Raw genomic sequence first — 22,574 nt, 5'->3', positions numbered from 1 at the left:
TTACCAAAGGTAGTTAGTATACGCACTAATGCCTGGAGAGAGTTTTGAGGGTCGGCCAAATATAGGAGCATGTCATCCGCATATAGGGACACTTTCTCTTCTACATCTCCTAGTCGGAGCCCCACTATTTCTCTGTCCTCTCTTATTTGGATCGCTAAGGGCTCTATCACCAAAGCGAAGAGCAGCGGCAACAGTGGGCAGCCCTGTCTGGTGCCCCTCTTGAGGTATATGGTTGATGAGATCATACCCACTACCATGATTTGGGCTTGAGGTCAGGCATAAAGCGCTTTAATCCAGCCTATGAGTCTAGGCCCTAGGCCGAAACGAGTGTCCAAGGCTACAACTATTCTGGTGCTGGTTAAGGATATTAATGGGTTTATCAATTTTCATGTTTGTTTTTCTAAATTTTTGCACTTAATACCTAGCATTCAAGTTTTTGAATCATAATTTGAATTTTTTTTGTGAAAAAAAAAAAAGTTGATAAATGACCCCCTTAGAATCCCCAGCTTGTGCAATAAAAACATTCCGATTTAAATCAGCTCTAAGGATACCTTGGAAAAGTTAAGTAACATTACTACAAAAAGCCTCTGCTAGTTTCACCCACGTTGATGCAATTATTTAATAAAAGGAATAGGAAGCCATGCTTTGACTGCCAAGAGAAATAAATTCAAGTTCCATAATTAAAATTATAGACCCTGAATAAGCAGCTAGAAAGGCCACATGAGCAACAGAAAAACTGAAGCATCAGAGAAAGGACAAGCACAAATGAAAGGTAAAGAATTTATTCCAAGCATCGAATTTACTTTGACACCGTCAATGTTTATTACAAGCAGTTACAAATTGCTATAAATATTTCCTGTAAAATATGCCTATCCATTAGTATAAATGAAAAATTTAAGGTTGAAAAAAAAAAAAAGGTAGCTTGTTTTCCCCATATAGATTTTTATTCTTCAAGACTCCAATCTCATCTTTTACTGAAACAACCCTGGAAGAAAAATATAATTTTAATATTTACATATGCAATAATTACAGGCAGAGCCTAGTACTAAGTATTAGCTACTTTTTAAGTCATCTAAATAATAATCTCTGGCTCAGAGAGGCAGTTCTCGTTTAAAAAGAGATATAGATCACAAAACCTGCACTGAGTGAGTCTGGCGAGTGCCATTCAGGGGCGAGTCAGTCTGTCATGCTCTTGTTACTTTAAAAGCAGGAGTGTCTAGCATAAAAAAGGATATGCTGTCCCTTTACGGTTACCTTTTTAGCACTGAGCTATGTGAAATAGCACGCTAATAGGCTCCTCAGATAAAATAATATCAGCACTTGCCATTCAGATGGGTAAACGGCAAAATCATTGATCATCATAGAGCCAGGAAGCAGCAGATCAGGAAAACCTTCCAGATGCAGCAAAAACAGAACGCTGTGAACCTCAATATTAGCTTTCTTTTATAGTGGCAGTCTACCTTATATTAACTTAGTATACAATAGAATTTTATATTCTTAATCTTAAATTTTTGCATCTACGTTAGATCCTACCAATAAATGCACTGATAAAGCCTGTAAAGCATTAATCTGATTGTACAGTTATGTACGTACCTCAATCTTCAGGGTATTTTGCACTGCATACAAAATCCTGTGAATGTAAGCATAAGCTACAATTAGGGTGTTGGTGGGGGAATTTATTTAAGCCTAGATCTTAAAACTGTAAAGGCATGTCAGATTAGAATTAAGGTTTCACCACATACATTCTGTTGGGTAAACGGCAAAATATAATCATCATTGTGCCAGAGAAGAAAGGAGGGTAAACACCAATACAGAATATAACTAATGATAAATCATAGAACAAAATCATAAAACTGTATGCATAACTGATGTGATAACTAAAGTGTGAGGTGCACTTTAGTTATCACAAGTAAAGGAATCACACACAAAAAAACCCACCTTTATACTAAGCAAATAGGACCAGATACATCCAATGCTTTGTTCAGCTTTTTTCTAAATCATCACAAAGTATCACAAGAGGAAATTTCACACAATATTTTCCCTCCTGCAGCTGTCAGGAGCAGATCAGGAAGAGGCACAGGCGGAGAACCCTAAAAGACAGATAGGGTAGCAGCAAAGTTAAATAATGAAATGATAAAGCTGCAGCTTTCTGCTCTGTCTGCAAACACCACAGACAGACTCCCTCCCCCCTCCAGTGTTTTGTCTGCATTTAAAAAAAAAAAAAAAAAAAAAATAGGGAGGAGGCACTTTCATAACTTGCTGCTGTTTGATCTGCACAATATCATAGTATGGAGGTTTTCCGAGCTCCCTTACACCTTGTTTTTTTGACGAATATTTTTTATGGTAACCTGTGTTACAATATGTTAATCACTTGTACCAAGAGTGCAATGTGAGAGTCTGGCAAGTGCCATTCAAGGGTGAGTCAGTCTGTTATGTGTTACTTTAAAAGAAGGAGTGTCTAGCCTATAGCCCAGCATAAAAAGGATATGCTGTCCCTTTTCTGTTAAAAAATTTCAGCACTAGGCTATATGCAGTAATAGCACACTAATACTTGGCTCCTCAGATAAGAGAATATCAGCACTTGCCATTCAGATGGGTAAACGGCAAAAATCACGATCATCATAGAGCCAGGAAGCAGGAGATTCCAGAAAGCTGCACTAAAGTCAGAATGGTAAAAATGTACCGCTCTGAACCTCATTTATTTATTTAATTTTTTTTTTAAAAGTTGCAGACCACCCTTATGTTAACTCCTTATATAATATTCTAGTCTTAATATTCTAAAATAGATTGAATGTATAGTTTTTAAGTTTCCTTCCACCTTTTCAGTCGTCAGTAACCCCACCAACCTGCTCAGATACTATAATTTTATTGTAGCTTTACAGGTTATTCAAGCCTGCCCCTATTCACATTCCACACTCAAAGAGGACCCGTCACCCAATTTCAAAATCTTTTCTATTATGTTTGTAAAGAAAATAAACTTTAACTTACACTATATAAAAATTTAAATATGGTTTCCTTCAATCTTAAAAAGTTACAACCACAGCAAGCAGGTAGGTGCCAATTTGTGGACTCTTAAAAGGGAACCTGTCACTTTCTAGTTTACTTCAAGAATGTATTTTAAGCATTAATAATAATTACATACCTTTATCTTTTTTTGCATGGCTGTAACCAATACAGCAGCTTTTAAAATGAGCACGAGCCCCAAAAGACCCGACTTTCTGAAAGTCGCCTCGCAAAGCCCCATGGAAAAACCTACAATGCAGGTAAAAATCTTGTGAGATTACATGTCAGCCATTTAAAAAAAAAAAAAAAAAAAAAAAAAAAAAAAAAAAAAAAAAAGCGCAGATCGCCGATAGCTGCCCAGGTAGTGGATCCTGCAATTTATACTGTCTCTCTCCCTCCCAGTGCCTTTTTAATGTAGCTGTATTGGGTTCTGTAGTCACTTCCCTCTCCCCCACCATGCTCGGTTCTTTACTTACTCACCCCCCCTGCGGCTTCTGATGGGCTTGAAACTTAGGAAGCTTACTCACTCCCCTCTCCCCCCATAACTTCTGATGGGACTTGTGATTAACAGACTAACAGCAGAAGGGGTAGGGTTTCTGAAGCAATGCTCGGTTCTTTACTCACACAACCCCTCCTCCCCCACCCCCCCCCCCCCCCTCCGTGCCTACAGCTCCGTTCACAAACTCCCCTCTCCCTGTGCCTTCTATACCGATTTGTAAAGTGTGGGGAGGGGGAATTTGTGAACGGAGCTGTAGGCACGGAGGGGGGGCGAGTTCAAAGCCTTTCAGAAGCTAGGGGGGGGGGGAGCACATTGCCTCAGAAACCCCGATTCCCTTTCCCATACACCGACTACACAATTAGACAGTAAGGGCTCTGGCACATGGGCTGTTCGCGGGCGACTAATCTCCCTGAATTGCCATTCCACCGGCGACTGTTGCAGCGAACAGGGAGATTTTTCACGGGCGACTAATCGCCGTGTGCCAGAGCCCTAAGGAGGGAGAGGGGTGACCAGGATTGCAGATGCTCTGAATGAAAAGTGAATATAAATTGCCTGTCCCACCCTATACCTGAGGCTATGATGAAATTCCAAATAAAAAAAATAAAAAAAAGCCAATACTAAGTAAATTTAAATATATACCCCCCCCCTTTAATGACATACAACTGAAAACCAAATGTTTAACTTGAAGCTACAAATGCACTGATATAATAGCTTATAGAGCAGTGTACATACCTTGGTCTTCATGGTATTTTGCCATTCATACTAAATCCTGTCAATATAAGCATAAGGTAAAATGAGGGGTGTTTTGGTGGGAAAAACATCTATTAAAGCCTAGATCTCAGCTTGCACTAGCATTTCAGATCATAATTAAGGTTTCACCACATACATTCTGTTGGGTAAACGGCAAAATATAATCATCATTGTGCCAGAGAAGATAGGAGGGTGAACACATGCTGAATATGGGAACCAATGAAAATTGTCTGAAAATGAAAAGTAATTTTAAGACAATCTTAGAACTGTTGCGTGCATTTAAAGTGCACTCGTCACTGTTCAGTTATAAAAGACAGCCACCTTAGTTAATTTATATTTATTCTGCCCAAATCCAAAAACATACCTGCTGTTTTAAACATGAAAGGGGTGCCAGAGTCTCTACTTCCTTTGTTGCAACACATCATGGGAGGAAGGCACCTCTCAATATTCCGCCTTCCGCAGCTGTTAGAAGGAGCAAGAAAGAAAACCAGAAGAGAAAAGAGAAATTAAGAGCAGGGGTAGCAGCAGCAGAGTCAGAATAATGAACTGATAAAGCCACTGCTCTGTCCACAATCACAACTGTTTAGTTACTATACCCAGACAACTAGCAGTGCTCTTATAAATGAAAAACTGCATTTTTAGGCATATACTGAGACAGAGAAAAGCAATACTGCCCTGTGTGTGCAGTAACCGGTAGTGGGATCTGCCTGTTACTGCACACATGGGTATTTTCTGGAATCTGCCCAATACACAGAGGGTGTAACTAGATGAAGCAGACCCTGCTTTTGAAGGGTCACAATAAGGCCATGGGCACACAAAGCATTGGCTTCCTGGCTCTAAGCCCCAGTTTATTTATTCTTTTGCAGGCTGAGAGAAGCAGATCCACTTCCTTCGGCAGTTCATACAAAATCCTGTAAATAAAAGTTTCTATTTAGATTGTAAGCTCTACAGGGCAGGGACCTCCTTCCTACTGTGTCTCATACCACATGGCACTTACTCCCTGTGTATATATATTTATTTTAACACTTGTTCTCCCTGTGTGTAATTTTGTATTCTGTAAGATTGTACAGCACTGCATACCCTTGTGGCACTTTATAAATAGTTATATATACACAGCTAGTTCCACATGTGGCTGATTCTTGGTCTGTTTATAAATGTAGGGTGAGAATCAGTGATCCACTGGTCTCTCACAGGCATTGTGTCACCCTTGGAGTAGACACATGGAATGGATATTGGCATCAAAAAGCACAAGTGTGCATTTTTTACCAAAAACCAGGTCTGCAATTGCAGACACAAACACAGGCCTAAGTATACTGGCCCGAGAATCAGCCCTGTGTGGCTTTTGCCCATGTTACAGGGAGGAGATTTTAGCCTAGATCTTAAGTTGCAATGGCATATCAGATTTTTATTAAGGTTTCACCACATACATTCTGTTGGGTAAACGGCAAAATATAATCATCATTATGCCCGAGAGGAGAATAATCACATGAGAGCCAATGATAAACCACAGGGCAAAAGCATAAAGTTACTGCATGCAATTAAAGTGAACCGGTTAATTCTTGGCTTATCACAACACAAAAAAAAACATACCTTTATAATAAGATAATAGTAAGAGATAAATCCTATGCTTTGTTCAGTTTTTTTTCCTCAAGTCATCGCAAATGTGAGGTAATGTCTTGCAATAGTTCTCCCTCCTGAGAAGATAAGAGGGTGAACACAGATATTGAATATGAGAAACAATAAATCACAGAACTAAATCATTAAACAGCCGCATGCATTTAACATGCACCTGACACTTTTTGGTTACTACAAGTGAAGGAATTACAGTATAGACGCCCACCTTAGTTCACTTACCTGTAACGTGCCTGAAACCAGGCTCCACATCAATCCCTGCTGCTCAAAACTTGCACGTGGCACGGCACTCTCGGCTTCTTATAAGGCAGCGCAAAGCATCATGGTACGAAGCCAACTCTCGCGATATTTCCCTACAATGCAGGCAAAATCACGCGAGATTATAAGTCAGGAGCAAGGAGATCAGCTGTGGCCCAGGTAGTGGATCCTGCAATTTTATTCTCACTCTCCCCCTGCCTTCTGAAGGGATTTGTGATTTATTGCACATGGCTCCGTTGGTAACTTCCCCCCTCCCTGTGCCTTCTAAATTGCATCGTACAGCGTGATGTGAAAGCACATGGCTCCATTCTTTACTTACATCCCCCCCCCTTCCCCCGCACCTTCTGAAAGGAGCCTCACATCTTCAGTTCATTCACATTTGGAAAGCGGCTGTCTTTACTAACACCTCCCCATTCGTTACTTCCCTCCTCCCTGTGCCTTCTACTGAAATGTGCAGCGTGATGTGAAACCTTCAGAAGGTATGGGGGCAGGGTGGGGAGGAGTTAGTAAAAACAGCCGCTTTCCAAATGTGAATGAACTGAAGATGTGACGGCTCCTCTCTTCCTCCTACATCGGGTCATGAGTCACTGCGCATGTGCGAGATTTCAGATACACAAGGGGGGGAAGAGAAACACAGTTGTTTTAAACATGGTGCTTTCCAGGCGCATTTTCTATGTAAGTTATAAAAAATTGCCTTTTGCAACTAATTTTAAAATAATATAGAAACTGTTATGTTGTGTACCATAATTGCAAACACTTTCATGCATTTTTAAAAAAGTTACAGGTCCTCTTTAATATATGAGGGGTTACCAGGGCCACCATCACCACATTTTAGTTGTATGATTTTGTTTAATTCAAGTATATCCTGCTTATCACTCTCACACGCCCCTCCAGCGTTACGTACTGCGTCATTGCGCTCTTGTACGTGTAGTCGAGACGCTACAGTTTCGCGAGATGAGACGTGCAATATCGGGATTAGCTGTCAGGCCAGAGTCGTGGAGCTTGATATTAGGATCCGGGGCTGTGGGTTGTTTTAAGAAAACCTGGACTGTCCCTTGATAAGTGGGGTTGTTGGGCGGTATGCATTTATGACCACATTAATTGCTATTATTGTCATTTATGTTTTATATGTGCTTTGCGCACTAATAAAGACACAATATACTCGCTTTAGAAATAAGAATACATGCACTTTATTTGCTCTACTCCCAGGCACAGGCGTAACTTTAAAATAAACTAGAATTTACTCTTTCCATTTACTCTTTACCATTTCAGAGCAGCCACTGTTCAACAGACCTCACCAAAGACTGCAACTTTAAGTTAATTCCATTGCCCAAGTTATAAGGAAAGTGGTGAATTACTTTTTAAAAGTTACTAAGCAGTATATATTTATATGACTGGACTGCGTTGCCCCACGGGGGCTGAACGAGACTTTACCCTTAGGGTGTTTGTGTAAACATGCAATAACAATATATCATGTCGCTTTATTCTCTGCCTGTCCTGTAATACTATAACTTACTGTTTTATTTTGTAGTAGTGTTTCCAGTATGTGAATGCAACTACTTCTTGCAGATAAAATTTACGTAATATAATGTCGAGATTTGATGAATGACCAGCCAATTGATGAATGATCAAGCACGTCATTCCGCTCTGGTCACACGACTTTAAGAAAAATTTTTTATTTTTTTTCCATGTATACATAGTTGTGGTTCAGTTTTGGTTACTATGTGCAACCTCTATGGTTACTATGTTGCAATTCCCTCACTGGGCTGAAGGACAACGATTATGCTGCACATATGACCCCTTGTGGCCATGACCCGTACTACCTAGCTCTATAGGAGTAGCAGGAGTTCCTGCACTCTACTGGCTTGCTGTGACAAGACCCCGCGTGGGGCAACTGCACCTGATTGGTACACATTACACATGGCATCGTGGGGGACAGATGGCGATTTCCCCCACCCTGAGTAAAGCTGTGTCTGACAAAAGTTGGAGGACGCACTGGCGTCAGTGGCTATAGGAATCGGCATGTGAGAGTGTGTGGCCGGCAATGCTACCCCAATGCGGAGTTCCCCGACCTGGGTGTACGTGATCGGGCACTAACCCACTTTGACGGCAGCAGGGGGCCGGCTCTGTGTCCTCTCCGGCACAGCTGACACCCCTTCTGCCATGTAAATACAGTACACAGTGGCGGAACCTACTCTGACAGCTCCTGTATTGCCTGAACACTTGGCCCCGTGCGCCTGCTCACCTCTGCGTGGTTGCCTAGCAATGGCGGTGTTGTAACGCTATCCTGATAAATGTGCCGATCAGACTGAGAGCGTATAATAGGGCACAGCGCGGCCATTCTTACCTGTATGGGAGCCTTGAGCTGTGGATATGGGTCTGTGCTACTCTTGGGGGTCAATGCAACTAAATGCCCAGCAACACCTTCATTTTATTTTATTCTTCTACTGGCACACTGTGTAAGAAGTGCCCTATATCAGCTATATAAATAATTATGATTTCTATTTGTGCTTCTTTTCACTTTAGCCTTTTTCTTTGCTTGTTTGGGTTGCCTAGCAACAGCATTGCCGCCCTTTTTGGGCTTAAATTGTTGGTCTCTCACTGTGGTGTGGTATCCCTGACGAAAGTTCCTGTGAGGAACTGAAACGTTGGTCACAATAAACCTCTGAATATTATTTCACATCTTCGTGACTCCTTGTGAAAATCCTGTGTATGCCGTCACCCCATGCCTGTCTAGATTTTGTTTTGCCACAGGCACCCAGGTATTATTGTTCCTTATGGTGTGCAGCTTCCCAGCACCTTCTATTGTGTATATATATATATACATACACATATATGAGACCTGAGCATTTGCCTTGTTGTATTTAAAAATAAAACTCGTACATTTGCATCTTATTTTCTGTGTATGTCATTGGCTTGGTATCAACCATTTTGTCATATCTAGCACAGTAAATAAGTGTACAGCCCCAAATGTCACTCAAATTAACATTCAAGGAAACTATACCCCAAACAATGTAGGTCTGTATCAAATATATTGTATAAATCAGCCCATATTTAATACAGTGCTTCATCTAAATAAACCATTTTCAGGTGATGTATTAGGAAGCACAAACAAAATGGCATCTCAATGCAAAAGATGTAAAGGGGAAAGAAAGGCCCAGTTGCTGCTGCAAACAAATAATATTAACATGGAGAACACAGAGCACTCATGGGACATAAATTATGTGCAAATATTTAATGGTGTAAGTCGACATCTTATGATGTCTTGAAGGTCCTCTGTGTAGGAACATAATTTAAGTCCCATAAGTGCTCTGTGTTCTACATGCTGATATTAATATATTTATATTCCAGTTTGGTAAGATTCTTTAATAGACCACGTAATATGATATAAAGTTTATAAGTTTATAATATAAACTATGCATCACTCATTTTTTTTTTTAATATATATTTACCAAGTACCCAGGCAAGCACACTAGTTTCAGTTGTATATTCCATGTGTGCAGTTTGACTATTCTAAGGGTTCTGTTGTGCACTGCTCCAGAAATATCTTTGCTTTACCTAGACAGTACTTCCTGATTGCAGCAGGGTGTTTCATTGCATACAAACTGGTATTTTTTTCATAGCATGCATATTACACACCTTTTCCCCCCTATTACATATTACAAAGTTTGGATAAGAAGAAATTGCAGTCCTACTTCAAATTAAATCTGTCTTTTAATTTGATATTACAGTTTGGCAGTCAGTCTTTTTGATGCTTCATGGTGATATTTTCAAATATAGTACCTTGTGGTCAGGGCCCTTGTCTTAGTTTTTTACTTCTTTATTGGGCCTGTGTTTTTGGGCTGCTAAATGCATAATCCTGCCTTTGCTTAAGAATCCTAGTGATATCCTGGTTCTTATTAGCTGGTTAAAACAAACTAATACCACCAGCAAAAAACAAATGTCATTGTACTTGTATCAACTGGGTTTGGAAATGTATTTCTAACTGTATTTCTAATTGTATGCTGCACCAGTGGTCATGCTCATGAATATATCCATCTTTTGTAGTAAGAGATGATGAAATAAGGAGAGATGTCTAACAGAGGGAAAGACGAACCAAGAAGCAAGCACAGTGTCAAGCACCACAGGAGAAGTGAGGATAATGCAGTCAGTCCAGGCAGCACCTGTGATCAAGACCAGGAGCAGGAGCACAGTAGTCGCAAGAGGAGGCGAAGTAGTAGCAGTGGGACCCACACATCCCAAGAAATCAAAAAAATCAAGCATGTGGAGACTTTGTAAGTAAAATTATTCTTGATTGTAATGTATACCCATCGTGTAGGCATCAGTGTGTTTTCATTTTACGGTCACTATACACCTACATTCAGCATGTACATATAACATGTAAATAGGGCTCATGTTAAAAATGTGTTCTTTCTGTTCCTTTAATTCTGGTAAGTTCTTCTATAGCACCAAGATGTATCCCCTTCCCAAGTATCCCCTTTAGGGCTCTGGCACACGGGGAGATTAGTCGCCCGCGGCAAAACTCCCTGTTCGCGGGCGACTAATCTCCCTGAGTTGCCTACTCCTGCCATCCCACCGGCGAACATGTAAGTCGCCGAACAGGGAGTTTTGCCGCGGGCGACTAATCTCCCCGTGTGCCAGAGCCCTTAGAATGAAAGCTGGACACATGCACAGTACAGTAAACTTAATATAGTTCCTATACTGTGCATGCAGCCAGTGCAGGGGATACTTGAGAAGAAGATAAACCAACATGACCCTGTGCTCTTGAAGAAAGTTCCACTGGCCAGGTGGTTAGTAATATGCCTCACTGAGGGTTTCCAACAAATTTGCACTCCCCCAGTGTTTTAACATTTCACTATCCTTTAAAGTATCTGGTGACTAGTTAGGCTGAATTATTCCTGCATTACTCCTGAGATTTACCTGAATTACATTTCTATATGTACAGTAAACTTAATACCTAAGTCACAAATTCAGTCAGATCCAAATACCTGTATTAACAATTGAATGAAATTATATACAGTTGTATATTAGGAATATGTATACAAATGTGCCAGTAGGTAGCATTGTTTGGTAAAATAATAATAATAATATAAATATGTATATTTAATGATGTATGCTTGATAAAGTGCCACTCACAACATTGCCAATTTGCTGCCAAGGTATTAAATTTAAGATGTGCTGTTCTGTAAGATATTTGGTATAAAATGGATGATCAGACAAGTTACAGAGATTTACCCTAATATGGTGTTTTGAGGTACATGAAGTGAGAGTGAGAGTTTTTATGAACTTCTTATAGCATTTTTTTTGTTACATATATTATATATATATATATATATATATATATATATATTATATATATATATACTGAAAACTGTGTCTTGAGAAAGGTCTGAGATGAGATGGGGACCGAAACGTCGGCCAGTTTTCTTTTTAATGATGCTAATTAAAAGTTAAGTTTTTTTCTTACTAAAAATACCTGGTGTGCAGCTTGGATAGCACCCAGGTTTAATGCTTTTTTGTTTGGTGTGCTTGAACTTTGTGTATATATATATATATATATATATATATATATATATATATATATATATATATATATAATGAGAGTGGTTGGGACACACCTTTTTAGCAATTATGTATTTATTAGGATGTTTTATTGGGGCCATTTGTATCTTGAGAAAGCCTCTAGGCCGGAGCCGAAACGTTGATCATATGGCAATATTGAAATAAAGATCGAGTTTTTAAGCTAAGACCCTGGAGTGCGCTTACTAGTTGTTGAAAATATATATATATATAATTTGAAAGTATAAGTGTGTGTTTTTCAGGAGCATTATGCACCCCCTCTAAAAGTCATAGTTAAATCAAAAGTTGGACTTTTTTTCCTCTTTTGTCACTCTGTCTCTCTTCACCTTTTCCATTCACATATACATTTGTATTGTGCTTTCTTACAGTTATGAAAAACCACCACCAGGTTTAATCAAGGTAATGTAACACAATATACTATACTTTGAGAAATATCTAATATTAATGAATTGTCATTTGTGCTGCTGGTTTCTGCTTTTCTTCTCAATCATGGTTACAGCTAGAGCAGTACTTCAGTTTCCCTGTATATTTGTCAAGGTAGAATAAGTGCAGCTTATCGGCCTTTTTGTTTCCCAGGAAGATGAACCTAAGCCTGAGGACTGTATACCAGATTTGCCTGGCAATGAACATGCCAGAGATTTCTTAGCACATGCTCCAACTAGAGGGCTCTGGATGCCACTAGGAAAAGAAGTCAAAGTTATGCAGTGTAAGTTTGCAGAATCTCTTTAAACTATTAAAGTGTTTAATTATAATAATTTCCTTCTAATAATATATAGAACTATAACTACAAGTTGTGTATACAGCTGTAATAATTTATAAAAAGTCAGCAGATGCTATGTGTCAGGGTTCATTCATGCTAGTTTCTGTGCAATCTTTTTTTAAATAGTGCAGTTTTTAGAGTGTCACAGACTCTAAGCTGAATTGTGATCAGGGCATTGGCTGGGCCATTACAGGACATTCACCCTTTGTAAATATTCCTTATTTATATCATGAGAAATGCAGCTTGCGTTTACTAAAAGGAATATGGTGCTTTTCAAAAACTGCTTTGGGGATCCCTGTATGGTTCCTGCATTTGTTTTTTCCAGTCTTGAAATATTTTTGAATTCATTCATGTTTTTGGGGCCTCTTTACTAGGACTGGTGTTAAACCCTGGATTGCAACAGTACTGCAAAGTTTGACCTTACTAAACACTAATAGCTGTCCAATTCTGGGATACATTTGGACTATTCAGTCCAGTCCTTCTGGTCTGCTTCTGATTGACAGAAAACAGCTATTCATTCCTATAGGAATAACATCCCTAAAGTAATATAGGTGTTAGAAACAAAATGTCTATTTTGTGTCTGCCATATAGTAACACAATGCATGGTTTACATTCACATAAATATAATAATTGAAACTTTGCAGTGAAGTAGATTTTCTAAGAAATTTGGATATATCCTATGCATGGCATCTAGCTTTGGCATGCAGTCCATTGTGTTCTGTTTTTGTTTGCAATGCAGGTTGGAGGTGTAAGCAGTATGGCCACAGAACCGGTGACCGGGAATGCCCTTATTTCATAAAAGGCAATCAAAAAATTGAGCAGTTCAGAGTGGTAAGTAGTACATTATTTCCAGTTTTCTACATAACCGCTGTGTTTGATACTTTTTTTTGTTGATTCCATTATCAGAAGTCTGGTTAAAGTAAATTAAGCAGAGCATGTCCAGTTGATTAAATGAAGGGTCTTAGTTCAAAACTTGTGGTTCAGAGGATGATAATATGACATGCAGTGCCACTCTCATCATTACAAAAGCAAATCTTTAAAAAAAAAAAAAAAAAGCCTGTTAAAAGACAGAATCACCACTTTATTGATATATATATATATATATTATATTATAAATGTATTTCCCCTTTAGGGCTCTGGTTTAGGACTCGCGAGGCTTTTTCGGCGATTTCCCGAAATCGCCCCGCCGCGTCTGCCATCCCGCCGGCGACTTACATGTTCGCCGGTGGGATGGCAGGGGGAAGGCAACTCGGGGAGATTAGTCGCCCGCGAGCAGGGAGTTTTGCCGCGGGCGACTAATCTCCCCGTGTACCAGAGCCCTTAAAGGACAAAGAAAGCTTATTTCACTGGGGGTACCAAAAAGTTAGGCACCTCCCCAGTGAAATCACCACTTAATCTTTTCCCCGGGTCAGTGTTCCTATACAGAGAGAATTGCAATGGCCCATGGAAAAACTCTCTATGCCTTGCACAGCATTTTACTCACTGTCCCAGGCGTCCCTAGCACAAATTCCTATAACTGTGTGCACATGCGATTGTCCAAGCCCTAGGTAAGTAAATGTCAGACACTCAAGTTTTAAAACTGGTCAGTGCACTTTTCAATGAAAGAAGCACAAAAATACAAAATATAGCGATCTATTTCACTTGGGGGTGCTTAAAATTTTGCCATCTCTTAGTGAAATAGGCTTTACTTTTCCTTTAGTCTGCATTTCCTGGTATAAATAACAAACACAGGAAATACTTTTCAACTTAGCATGTCTTTTATTCACTCAGGCACATGAAGATCCAATGTATGGTTTGATAAAAAATAAGGAGCATGAGGAAAAGCAAATGAGGTAATTAACTTATCCAGTATTAATGTCTGATGAGATTTTAAATCAGTTATCTGTAAGTTCTTTCCTGCTTTAGTCTAGCAGTAACACAGCACTTGGCTTTTAGGCCAATGCCACACAAGGTGGATTCTTGGCCTGAGGATAAATGCAGGCTGAGACGCTGCCCCTAAGCTTATTGATGTGTTTGCACCCAGATCTGTTGAGATGGCCCAGGTGCAGGCACACAGGTGGGAATTCAATGCAAAACTGCATTAGCTCCGGGTGCAGGAACATCAATAACTTTTTTTTTTTTTTTTTTTTAAAGTGTAGGGGAGGAATCTCGGCCTGGTTTATCTGCAGGCTGAGAATCCACCCTGTGTGGCAGTAGACTTAGGGGCTGATTTACTAAGACACGAATTCCAACCGAATTGGAAAAATTCCGATTGGAAAACGAACATTTTGCGACTTTTTCGTATTTTTTGCGATTTTTTCGTCGACTTTACGACTTTTCGGAAATTATCGCGACTTTTTCGTTACCAATACGATTTGTGCAAAAAAACACGAGTTTTTCGTAGCCATTCCGAAAGTTGCGCAAAATCTGGCAATTTTTTCGTAGCGGTAAAACTTGCGCGAAAAGTCGCGCCTTTTCCATAGCGTTAAAACTTAAAAGGCGCAATGTTTCGCGCAAGTTTTAACGCTACGAAAAAATTGCAACTTTTCGCGCAAGTTTTAACGCTACGAAAAAATCGCCAGATTTTGTGCAACTTTCGGAATGGCTACGAAAAACTCGCGTTTTTTTGCGCAAATCGTATTGGTAACGAAAAAGTCGCGATAATTTTCCGAAAAAATCGCAAAATACCGATCATTACGAAAAAAACGCAATCGGACGCATTCGGCCCGTTCGTGGGTTAGTAAATGTGCCCCTTAGAGTCTGCACATGTGTACAGTATGATAGGATATTTTGTTAATGTTAATAGGTGAGTTATATTAATCACTGGGGGGTTCTTAACAAATAGGTGCCTGTTTCTGTTTAAAGCAAAACTATAGCTTGAGAACAAATACATAATCATAAAAAGTTTATTTTTATGAAAATGGCTTATTATGATGAATAATGTCTTACATTTGGGCTGCTTTTTTGCAATATATTTTTATAGATACTTACACTGTTCGGGCGTATAGTTTTTGATCCAGTCACAATTGTACCATGATTCTCATTGATGCAGGTGTTAATCTTTCAATATACATGACTGTAAGCGTGAATTGTTGTGAAACTGCCGGGATAAGGATATCAAAGTAGCATTATAAGTTGCTGACAAGCAGTGTAGCGCAGGCCCCCTCCTCTGCTCAGGGATGTTTTTTTAAGTCTGGCATAAATGACTTCTTTCACACCTTCTTCAAACCATCTGTCATCTCAGTCCAAAATATGCACATAACAATTCACACTTCTAGTCATGTACATTGAAAGATTAACATCTGCCTCAGTAAGAATCATTGTACCATTGTGACTGGATCATACTTTCTCAAACCTGTGAGTTTCAGCCAACACCTAACTGAATAAATTCAACGGAACCATTGTGATTAATGTCTGTGACTGTACTACCCTCGGGGTTAAATGCCTGGGAATTCCCTACCACTCAAATGAACTGAAGAAGCCACTTGAGTGGTGAAACGGTTTCAAGAAAACTCAAAGTCCAGTTGCTTTAGACTTAATTTTACTAAATACTGTATATCATGACATTGATAAATGAGAATCGTCATAGTAGTGTTTCCTACTTATGTAGTATTTTTTAAGGATCAGTGTATTTCGTTATAGTAAAATCACCAAAATGACTTATCAGACAAGAAAAAGTACAGCATTAGGTAGGGTCATAAGTAATAATAATATCTTTGGTCATTGAATGGATAATTATCTAGGGTGCTTTAAGTGCTGCAGCACCTTAAAAAATACAGCTTAAAAAACAACAGTTTATGAAATGGGCTCTATAATTGCACAAATTTAGGAATAAATTATGAAAAGAAATCTGAATTAAGTTACATGCCACAATAATTTACAAAATCCTTTTGCAAACCCTCAAAGCCCTTTACTCCTTCACACATACATCTCTTCACTTCTGACTTCATATGTTTCTGGGTGTCTTCTCCATCACCCACATCCTCTGCCATCATCCTACTCAAACTACCCTTCCTTTCTGTTCCTTGCCTCTGGAATTTCATCCCAAACTTTCTATAAACCTCTTGAATTTTATCTCTGCTACTTGAAATGCTATTATTCTATCTAGTTCAATCATAGCACCCAAACCATCGTCAGTAATAGCTTTTATTACCCAATTACTCATTGATTTGTGTCTTATCAATTACCCACCCACTGGTTTGTGCAATATTGTTTCAATAATCATTTAAATAAATGGGATACTAGTTAGTTTTTGGGGGATTGCTAAGCAGAAATGGAAGGTCACCATATTTTAAAGGCATGCTTTAACTGCAGGTATGTAAAGAATTCAATTGTGGGATATAATATTTATCATTTTCTGCCACAAATGTTTTTGACAGACTTTCTAGAAGCATCTTAGCTAAAACAGGGATTAATGTATTTGATTGGGCTTCACTACCCGGCCAGATTGATATTATAGTAGAAAGCAGGCTTTTTGTCTGCCATGGCCCTAACGGATAAAGGAACATTTGGTTAGTGTGTTCCTATAGCAAACCCTAGGTAGAATTGCATTGTTGTTATCAAGTAAATCTGAGACTAAAATACTGTGCTAGTTTTTTGCCTTTTTCCACTTGTATGTGTTTCTTACAGTCATGTTCCATATTATAGAATCCAGCAGCTTAAAAAGTTATTGGAAGACTCAACCTCCGATGAAAGCAGCAGTTCCAGTTCTGGTGACTCTCATGGCAAGCACAAGAAGAAGAAAAAGAAGAAAGATAAGAAAAAAAGAAAGAAGAAAAAACACAAACATTCACACAATAATTCATCTTCTGAATAAGCAAGTTGCAAAGAATTTTGCCTGAAAAGTTACTATGGCTTTTGGTTAACAACCATAAAAGATAAAGTTTTGTGTGGATGTACTGCAACCAAACAGGACCTACTAGGGCAGATTTATCAATAATCGCGATGATCAAAAATGTGTCTTTAAAAAAAATGAAATCGTCAGCGTTCAAGCAAGTTGATATTTAAGTTTTTTTTCATGGATTTTTTTTTTAAAGACAGTTGGATCCTACAGCCTTTGAAAAAAAAAATAGAACACTGCAGTTTTGTTTGTGGCTTTCTTTTGCCATATAAGCGATTATTATTCTTCAATAAACTAGTTATTGTTGAAGGCCGCATCTTTTTTAATATGATCACAAAAATGAATGTCTCCACCTTTAGAAAGCTTACAGTATCACTATAATAGAAGCTGCTTTATTTACTTGAATTACTTGTGTGGTACAATTCCACATTACATCAGCATGATATTTTGTGTGAGCAAGTTATTCTTTACCCCCACTCAGCAAACTTTCTCTCACATGCAGGAGTCATTTTTTGATGCCATTTTTAATGGTGGGTCAGTGCTAAAACATTAGTAGTTTGTGCTTACTTTGCCTAGATGGTGTTAGAGATAAATGTCTTGGGGGGGGGGGGGGGGGGGGGGAAGAGGACTCCAGCAGAGATTGTTGAGAGTGAGATAAGGAAGAAGAAACTCTTTATAATATTTTAGAAACAGAGTTTCTTATTTTCATGAGATTAATCTTAATTTAAAAAATGTATTATTGTGTTGGGTGGAAAACCCCAACATACTATTCTTCGACTTTGGCTTATTCTTCCGCTTCTTCTTCTTCTTAGTGCCCCCCATTTTCTAAACACTACTCCTTCTACAGTTTTAGGGGTACAACACCCAAACTCTCCACACTTCTTTGCCATATAGCGAAGCAGATTGCTTGTGCTTATCTAAGTGATTGCGCCCCCCGTTGTTTTGTGGCGCCGCACCAAACACCACAAACTTTGCAGAGTTAGGCACCAGGTACTGTAACTGCGGTTCAAAGTTAGAAAAAGTGGGCGGAGCCACCAACAGCCAATCATATTTCACCTATTTACTTTCAATGGTGAAGTGTAAAATGCTGTCAGTCCCACAATTTTTATGGAAAGTGTTTTTTGCAAAGCTGGTCACTGGGGGACTACACTTCAAAAATAGGAAAAGTGGGTTGGGCCACTAACAGCCAATCAGATTTCATCCTTTGAATTTTATTGGTTTAAATTTAAAATGCTGTCATTCTCACACTATTTATGTCAGGGTGTCCACTGTTTGTCAGTGGGTTACTTTGACTCTAGGTTAGAAAAAGTGGGCAGAGCCACCAATCACAATTTACCTATTTATTTTTATTGGTTTAAATTTAAACTGCTGCTATTCTTTAACTATTAATCCTAGGGTCCATAAAACTTTGCAGCCACCAACCGCCAATCAGATGTCACTTGTTGACTTTCAGTGGGGAAATTTAAATTGCTGCCATTCAGACACTATTAAAACCAGGGTCTCCAAACTTTGCACAGTGGTTTTTACTATATAACTGTGGTCCAAGGTTAGAAAAGTGGGTGGAGCCAACAAAAGATCAGATTTCAACCCAACATGAAGTTTGTTCTCAAATTTCCCTTTTTAGTTATGATAGTTCCTCTACAAATCACAGGGCTACAGATAATACAAAACCATGGCTAGTGAGGCCAGTTTAATTAAGGGAAAGTTTGAAACAGTTCATTTCTTCAGTTCTTTGTACTAACATAGCACTGCATGGTATGAGTTGGCTGTACCACAGTCAAGTAAGGGGCAGAGCAGCATTGTTTATGGGAGGGCCCTGGTCTTTTATATATTCAAAAAGGCTAAGGAAATACTAATCCCAGCTATACTACATATTTATTCATTCAAACATTGATGGGTGTATTTATTAATATTGGAGACAAACATCACTGGTGATGTTGCCCATAGCAATCAGATGTTTGCTTTTGTGACCGCTCAAATCTAATTGCTGTTTGGCTGCTATGTGCAACATTCCTGGTGATTGTTTCCAGTGTTAATAAATGTGCCCCTAAATGTACAGTAACAGTCGTCTGCCAAAAAAGCGTTGAGTGTATTATGTACCATGTACAGTGTTAAGCCCCTTCAACTGATTAGGATATTCCTAAATTGTTCCTTTCAAGCTGCCATAGTAGAGGGAGTCAGTTATAGAGCATAGAAATGCCTGCTTTGTAGCACTGCTTAAAGGAGAAGGAAAGGCTAAGAGGAAGCGCTCCCTACAGGTACCCCGGGCTGGTGCTTTTTTCTCCTAACAGGGGCACCCGCCCAGGGTAAAAGGTAAGCGATTAAAGTCACTTGGGGGTGCCTAACATTTTGGCACCCCCAAGTGACTTAGCTTTTCCTTCTCCTTTAAATTGTGACCGACTGAATATTACTTAAAAGGCAATTCATACTGTTCTGATGGAGCTGAAGAAAGTCCTTTCTTATTGAACGTGGCAGATACTATATAGTGTTATTGACTTAAGCTTATTCTTCCGCTTTTCGTGAAATCGCGAAAAAAAAAAAAAATCTAACTTGAATGTTGACAGATCTCCCCCTAAGTGTGTATTGTTTACTTTAAATAATTGCACTCACTGTGTCCAACAAGTTCATAAATTCCTTCATTCTGTAGCATGAGGTACCTTCCATGGAGCTTCCGCAGGGATCTAAAATGCATACATGTTGGCAACCCACGTATGTCTCTGATTTATACTATATCTGTCTATAGCAAAAGTGGGGGTTATGGAGGTTAAAAACATATAGGTAGAGGACCATTGTATTCTACAGAGCATATCCCTATCTGCTATGTAACCTGATCCATTTTTTAGATTGAATGGTTGCCCCAGTGGCTACACAACATTGTGTATATACTATTGTAGTGATTCTAAAGCAAAAACAACTTTTACCAGTGTAGGGCAACACAAAGTATAGAAAAATTTAAACTGTTGCCATTCTTTAACTATTAATTATTACAGCTAGGCTTAGGCAGTATTATAGGACCACTGAAATAAACAGTGCAAAAGTAAAACTGGTCAGATGGTATATACATGCTGAGCCATGCATAAACTTTTCACCGATTGCACCACCACTCTGGAATTCGCTACCACCTTGCATCTGGAAAGCACCTTGAAAATCACATTCACTGCTCTTACTTTGTCTCTTCAAATAGATTGTAAGCTCTTTGGGACAGGGACCTCATCCTCATTAGTATACCGTATATACTCGAGTATAAGCCGTTCCGAATATAAGCCGAGGTACCTAATTTTACCTAAGAAAACTGGAAAAACTTATTGACTCGAGTATAAGCCTAGGGTGGGAAATGCAACCGCTACTGCTAAGTTTCAATAATCAAATAAATAGATAACTTTAGGGAAAGAAAAATGCTACAGCAGCAGACAAAAGCAAGTTTAGGAATGCTAAGGAAACTGCTATACTAATTATCAAGTACTTGGACCCCAGTCCCACCACAGTACTACAATAGTAGTTACAAGGGCAAAATAATTCTTGATGCTGGACTTAGTACAAATTTAATTTTTGTAAATAACAAGTTATTGTACCAATTACTTACTCTGGCTCGTTGTGCAGATGTAACGTGCTCGTTGCGCTCACCCACCCACCACTTGTGTCCATGCCATACATACCTCCCCCCTACCTCCCTCCACTTGTGTCTGCCCTGCCGACTCTTGATCTGAAGATGTAACGCGCTTGGCGCACCCAACCCCCCCTCCCCCCGTGGACGGACATGTGTCCTCCCTCCACTTGTGTCCTCCCTGCTGCAGGATCTGAAGATGTAAGGCGCGGTGTGCGTGCATGCTGGTGAAACCTTCACAGTTAGATGAGCCACCTTACAAAAAAAAAAACTGCTATTTTCTCACCCCCGGTGGATTTCATTATAGAAGGCTGGATGTTCATCTTTTCTCCAATAAATCTTTATGAACCAGTAGGGAGTTAATGTCAAGACACAGAATAGTGAAAAGAGCAGTGAGAATGTCAATTACCAATTGTGACAATGGAAAAAGATAAATTCAAAATTAGGATTAGAAAGTGTTTGTACCGCAACAAGCCAAATAGAAGATGTGGTGGTGGCGGCGGCTTTCACACACATCCACCAACAGGAAACTACAGGGTATATCTAAAAATCTGATCAAAATCACACATGGAGTTTAGCCCTTTTAATTCCAATATTCCAAGCTTAAACTTCTCAGCTAGCTCATACTTCACCCCCAACAAGAGAATGTATTAAGGGAACAGTAACAAATCTTGTGTGTTTAATGAATGAAAATATAATGAACTGCTACCCTGCACTGGTACAACTGGGGTGTTTGCTTAAGAAACACTACTATAGTTCATATTAACAAGCTGCTGTGTAACCATGGGGGCAGCCATTCAAGCACCGGATACATAGTAGGTAATAAACTGTAGTATATAATGGGATTCTTCAGAGCTTATCTGTTATCTGCTGTGTAACATGCGTCTTTTCTTTTTCAGCTTGAATGGCTTCCCCCATAGCTACACGGGAGCATTTTTACATAAATTAGTAGATTTTCTGAAGCAAAAGCACCCGTTGTACCAGTGCAGGGTAATATTACATAATACTGTCCCTTTTACCTGCGACAAGAAATATTTTTGGGTGGGTAGGAGTGTCAGTCTGTTCCTTGTATATATAGAAAAAAATATTTATATTTCCTCAAAATATCAACTTTATACTTCCTTCCTACATGACACCAGTGGGCCAGTTGTTGGCTAGTTTCATTATTCACATCACAGACAGCAACTAGCTCACCCAATTAATTTAAATGGAAGGAAAATTACTTGCTACATTAACCTTCTGATGTTTTTGGCCAGCTGCCACTCCATGTGCATCTAGGGATAATAGACCCAGTTTTTAATTGACCATAAATCGAATGGAGCCACTCCGGTTGTTAAAAACGTTAATAGTAAGGCAGCAACATCCCCTTAAGATCCGCTCGCTTGGCCAAACAATCGAATTATAACGACTGGTATAGGCAAAGTCGGTTCGGGGACCGCCTCAACGAGTCGATGCGGCCCCTGATCAAACTAGATTTTTAAACCTGCCCGATCGAGATCAGCCCGATTTCAGACCAGATATTGGTTGGGCAGTCCCCTCGGTAGTGCCCATCCATGGGCCAATTAGCTGCCGAATCGGTTTAAGGGACAGTCTATGTAAGTCTGCATTCTTCATTGCATGAGCTTCACAACGCATATGTGCTGTTTGCAGATGTAAATGTCACCGATTA

The 22,574-nt window shown here is 39.3% G+C and overlaps 1 protein-coding gene and 1 long non-coding RNA gene across 8 annotated transcripts; one reads left to right on the top strand and one right to left on the bottom strand.

Moving 5' to 3' along the window:
* Positions 1-766: 766 nt before the first annotated feature.
* On the bottom strand, positions 767-6,575 carry LOC101732867. 3 transcript variants are annotated; one of them, XR_004223140.1, is made up of 9 exons: positions 6,484-6,575; positions 6,107-6,237; positions 5,843-5,946; positions 4,617-4,714; positions 4,235-4,271; positions 3,143-3,252; positions 1,939-2,090; positions 1,594-1,630; positions 767-985 (listed from the first exon to the last, which is right to left on the bottom strand). It is a non-coding gene; the product is annotated as an uncharacterized LOC101732867 (long non-coding RNA). The 3 variants fall into 3 exon arrangements; XR_004223139.1 differs by lacking the exon at positions 6,484-6,575 and having other exon boundaries at positions 6,107-6,279; XR_004223141.1 differs by lacking the exon at positions 6,484-6,575 and having other exon boundaries at positions 6,093-6,182.
* rp9 (retinitis pigmentosa 9 (autosomal dominant)) lies at positions 6,203-17,610 on the top strand. Of its 5 annotated transcripts, none has more exons than XM_018094630.2 (7): positions 6,203-6,301; positions 10,190-10,416; positions 12,091-12,121; positions 12,299-12,428; positions 13,222-13,313; positions 14,253-14,314; positions 17,091-17,610. In XM_018094630.2, exons 2-7 carry the CDS (start codon positions 10,214-10,216, stop codon positions 17,275-17,277), a joined length of 705 nt encoding a protein of 234 aa, XP_017950119.1. In that variant the 5' UTR covers positions 6,203-6,301; positions 10,190-10,213; the 3' UTR covers positions 17,278-17,610.
* Positions 17,611-22,574: the final 4,964 nt, after the last annotated feature.

The sequence above is a fragment of the Xenopus tropicalis genome, chromosome 6, assembly GCF_000004195.4.
Source record: "Xenopus tropicalis strain Nigerian chromosome 6, UCB_Xtro_10.0, whole genome shotgun sequence".
Lineage (NCBI taxonomy): Eukaryota > Metazoa > Chordata > Amphibia > Anura > Pipidae > Xenopus > Xenopus tropicalis.
Note: the sequence above shows the minus strand (reverse complement) of the source record. Positions and strands in the feature narration are given on the sequence as shown.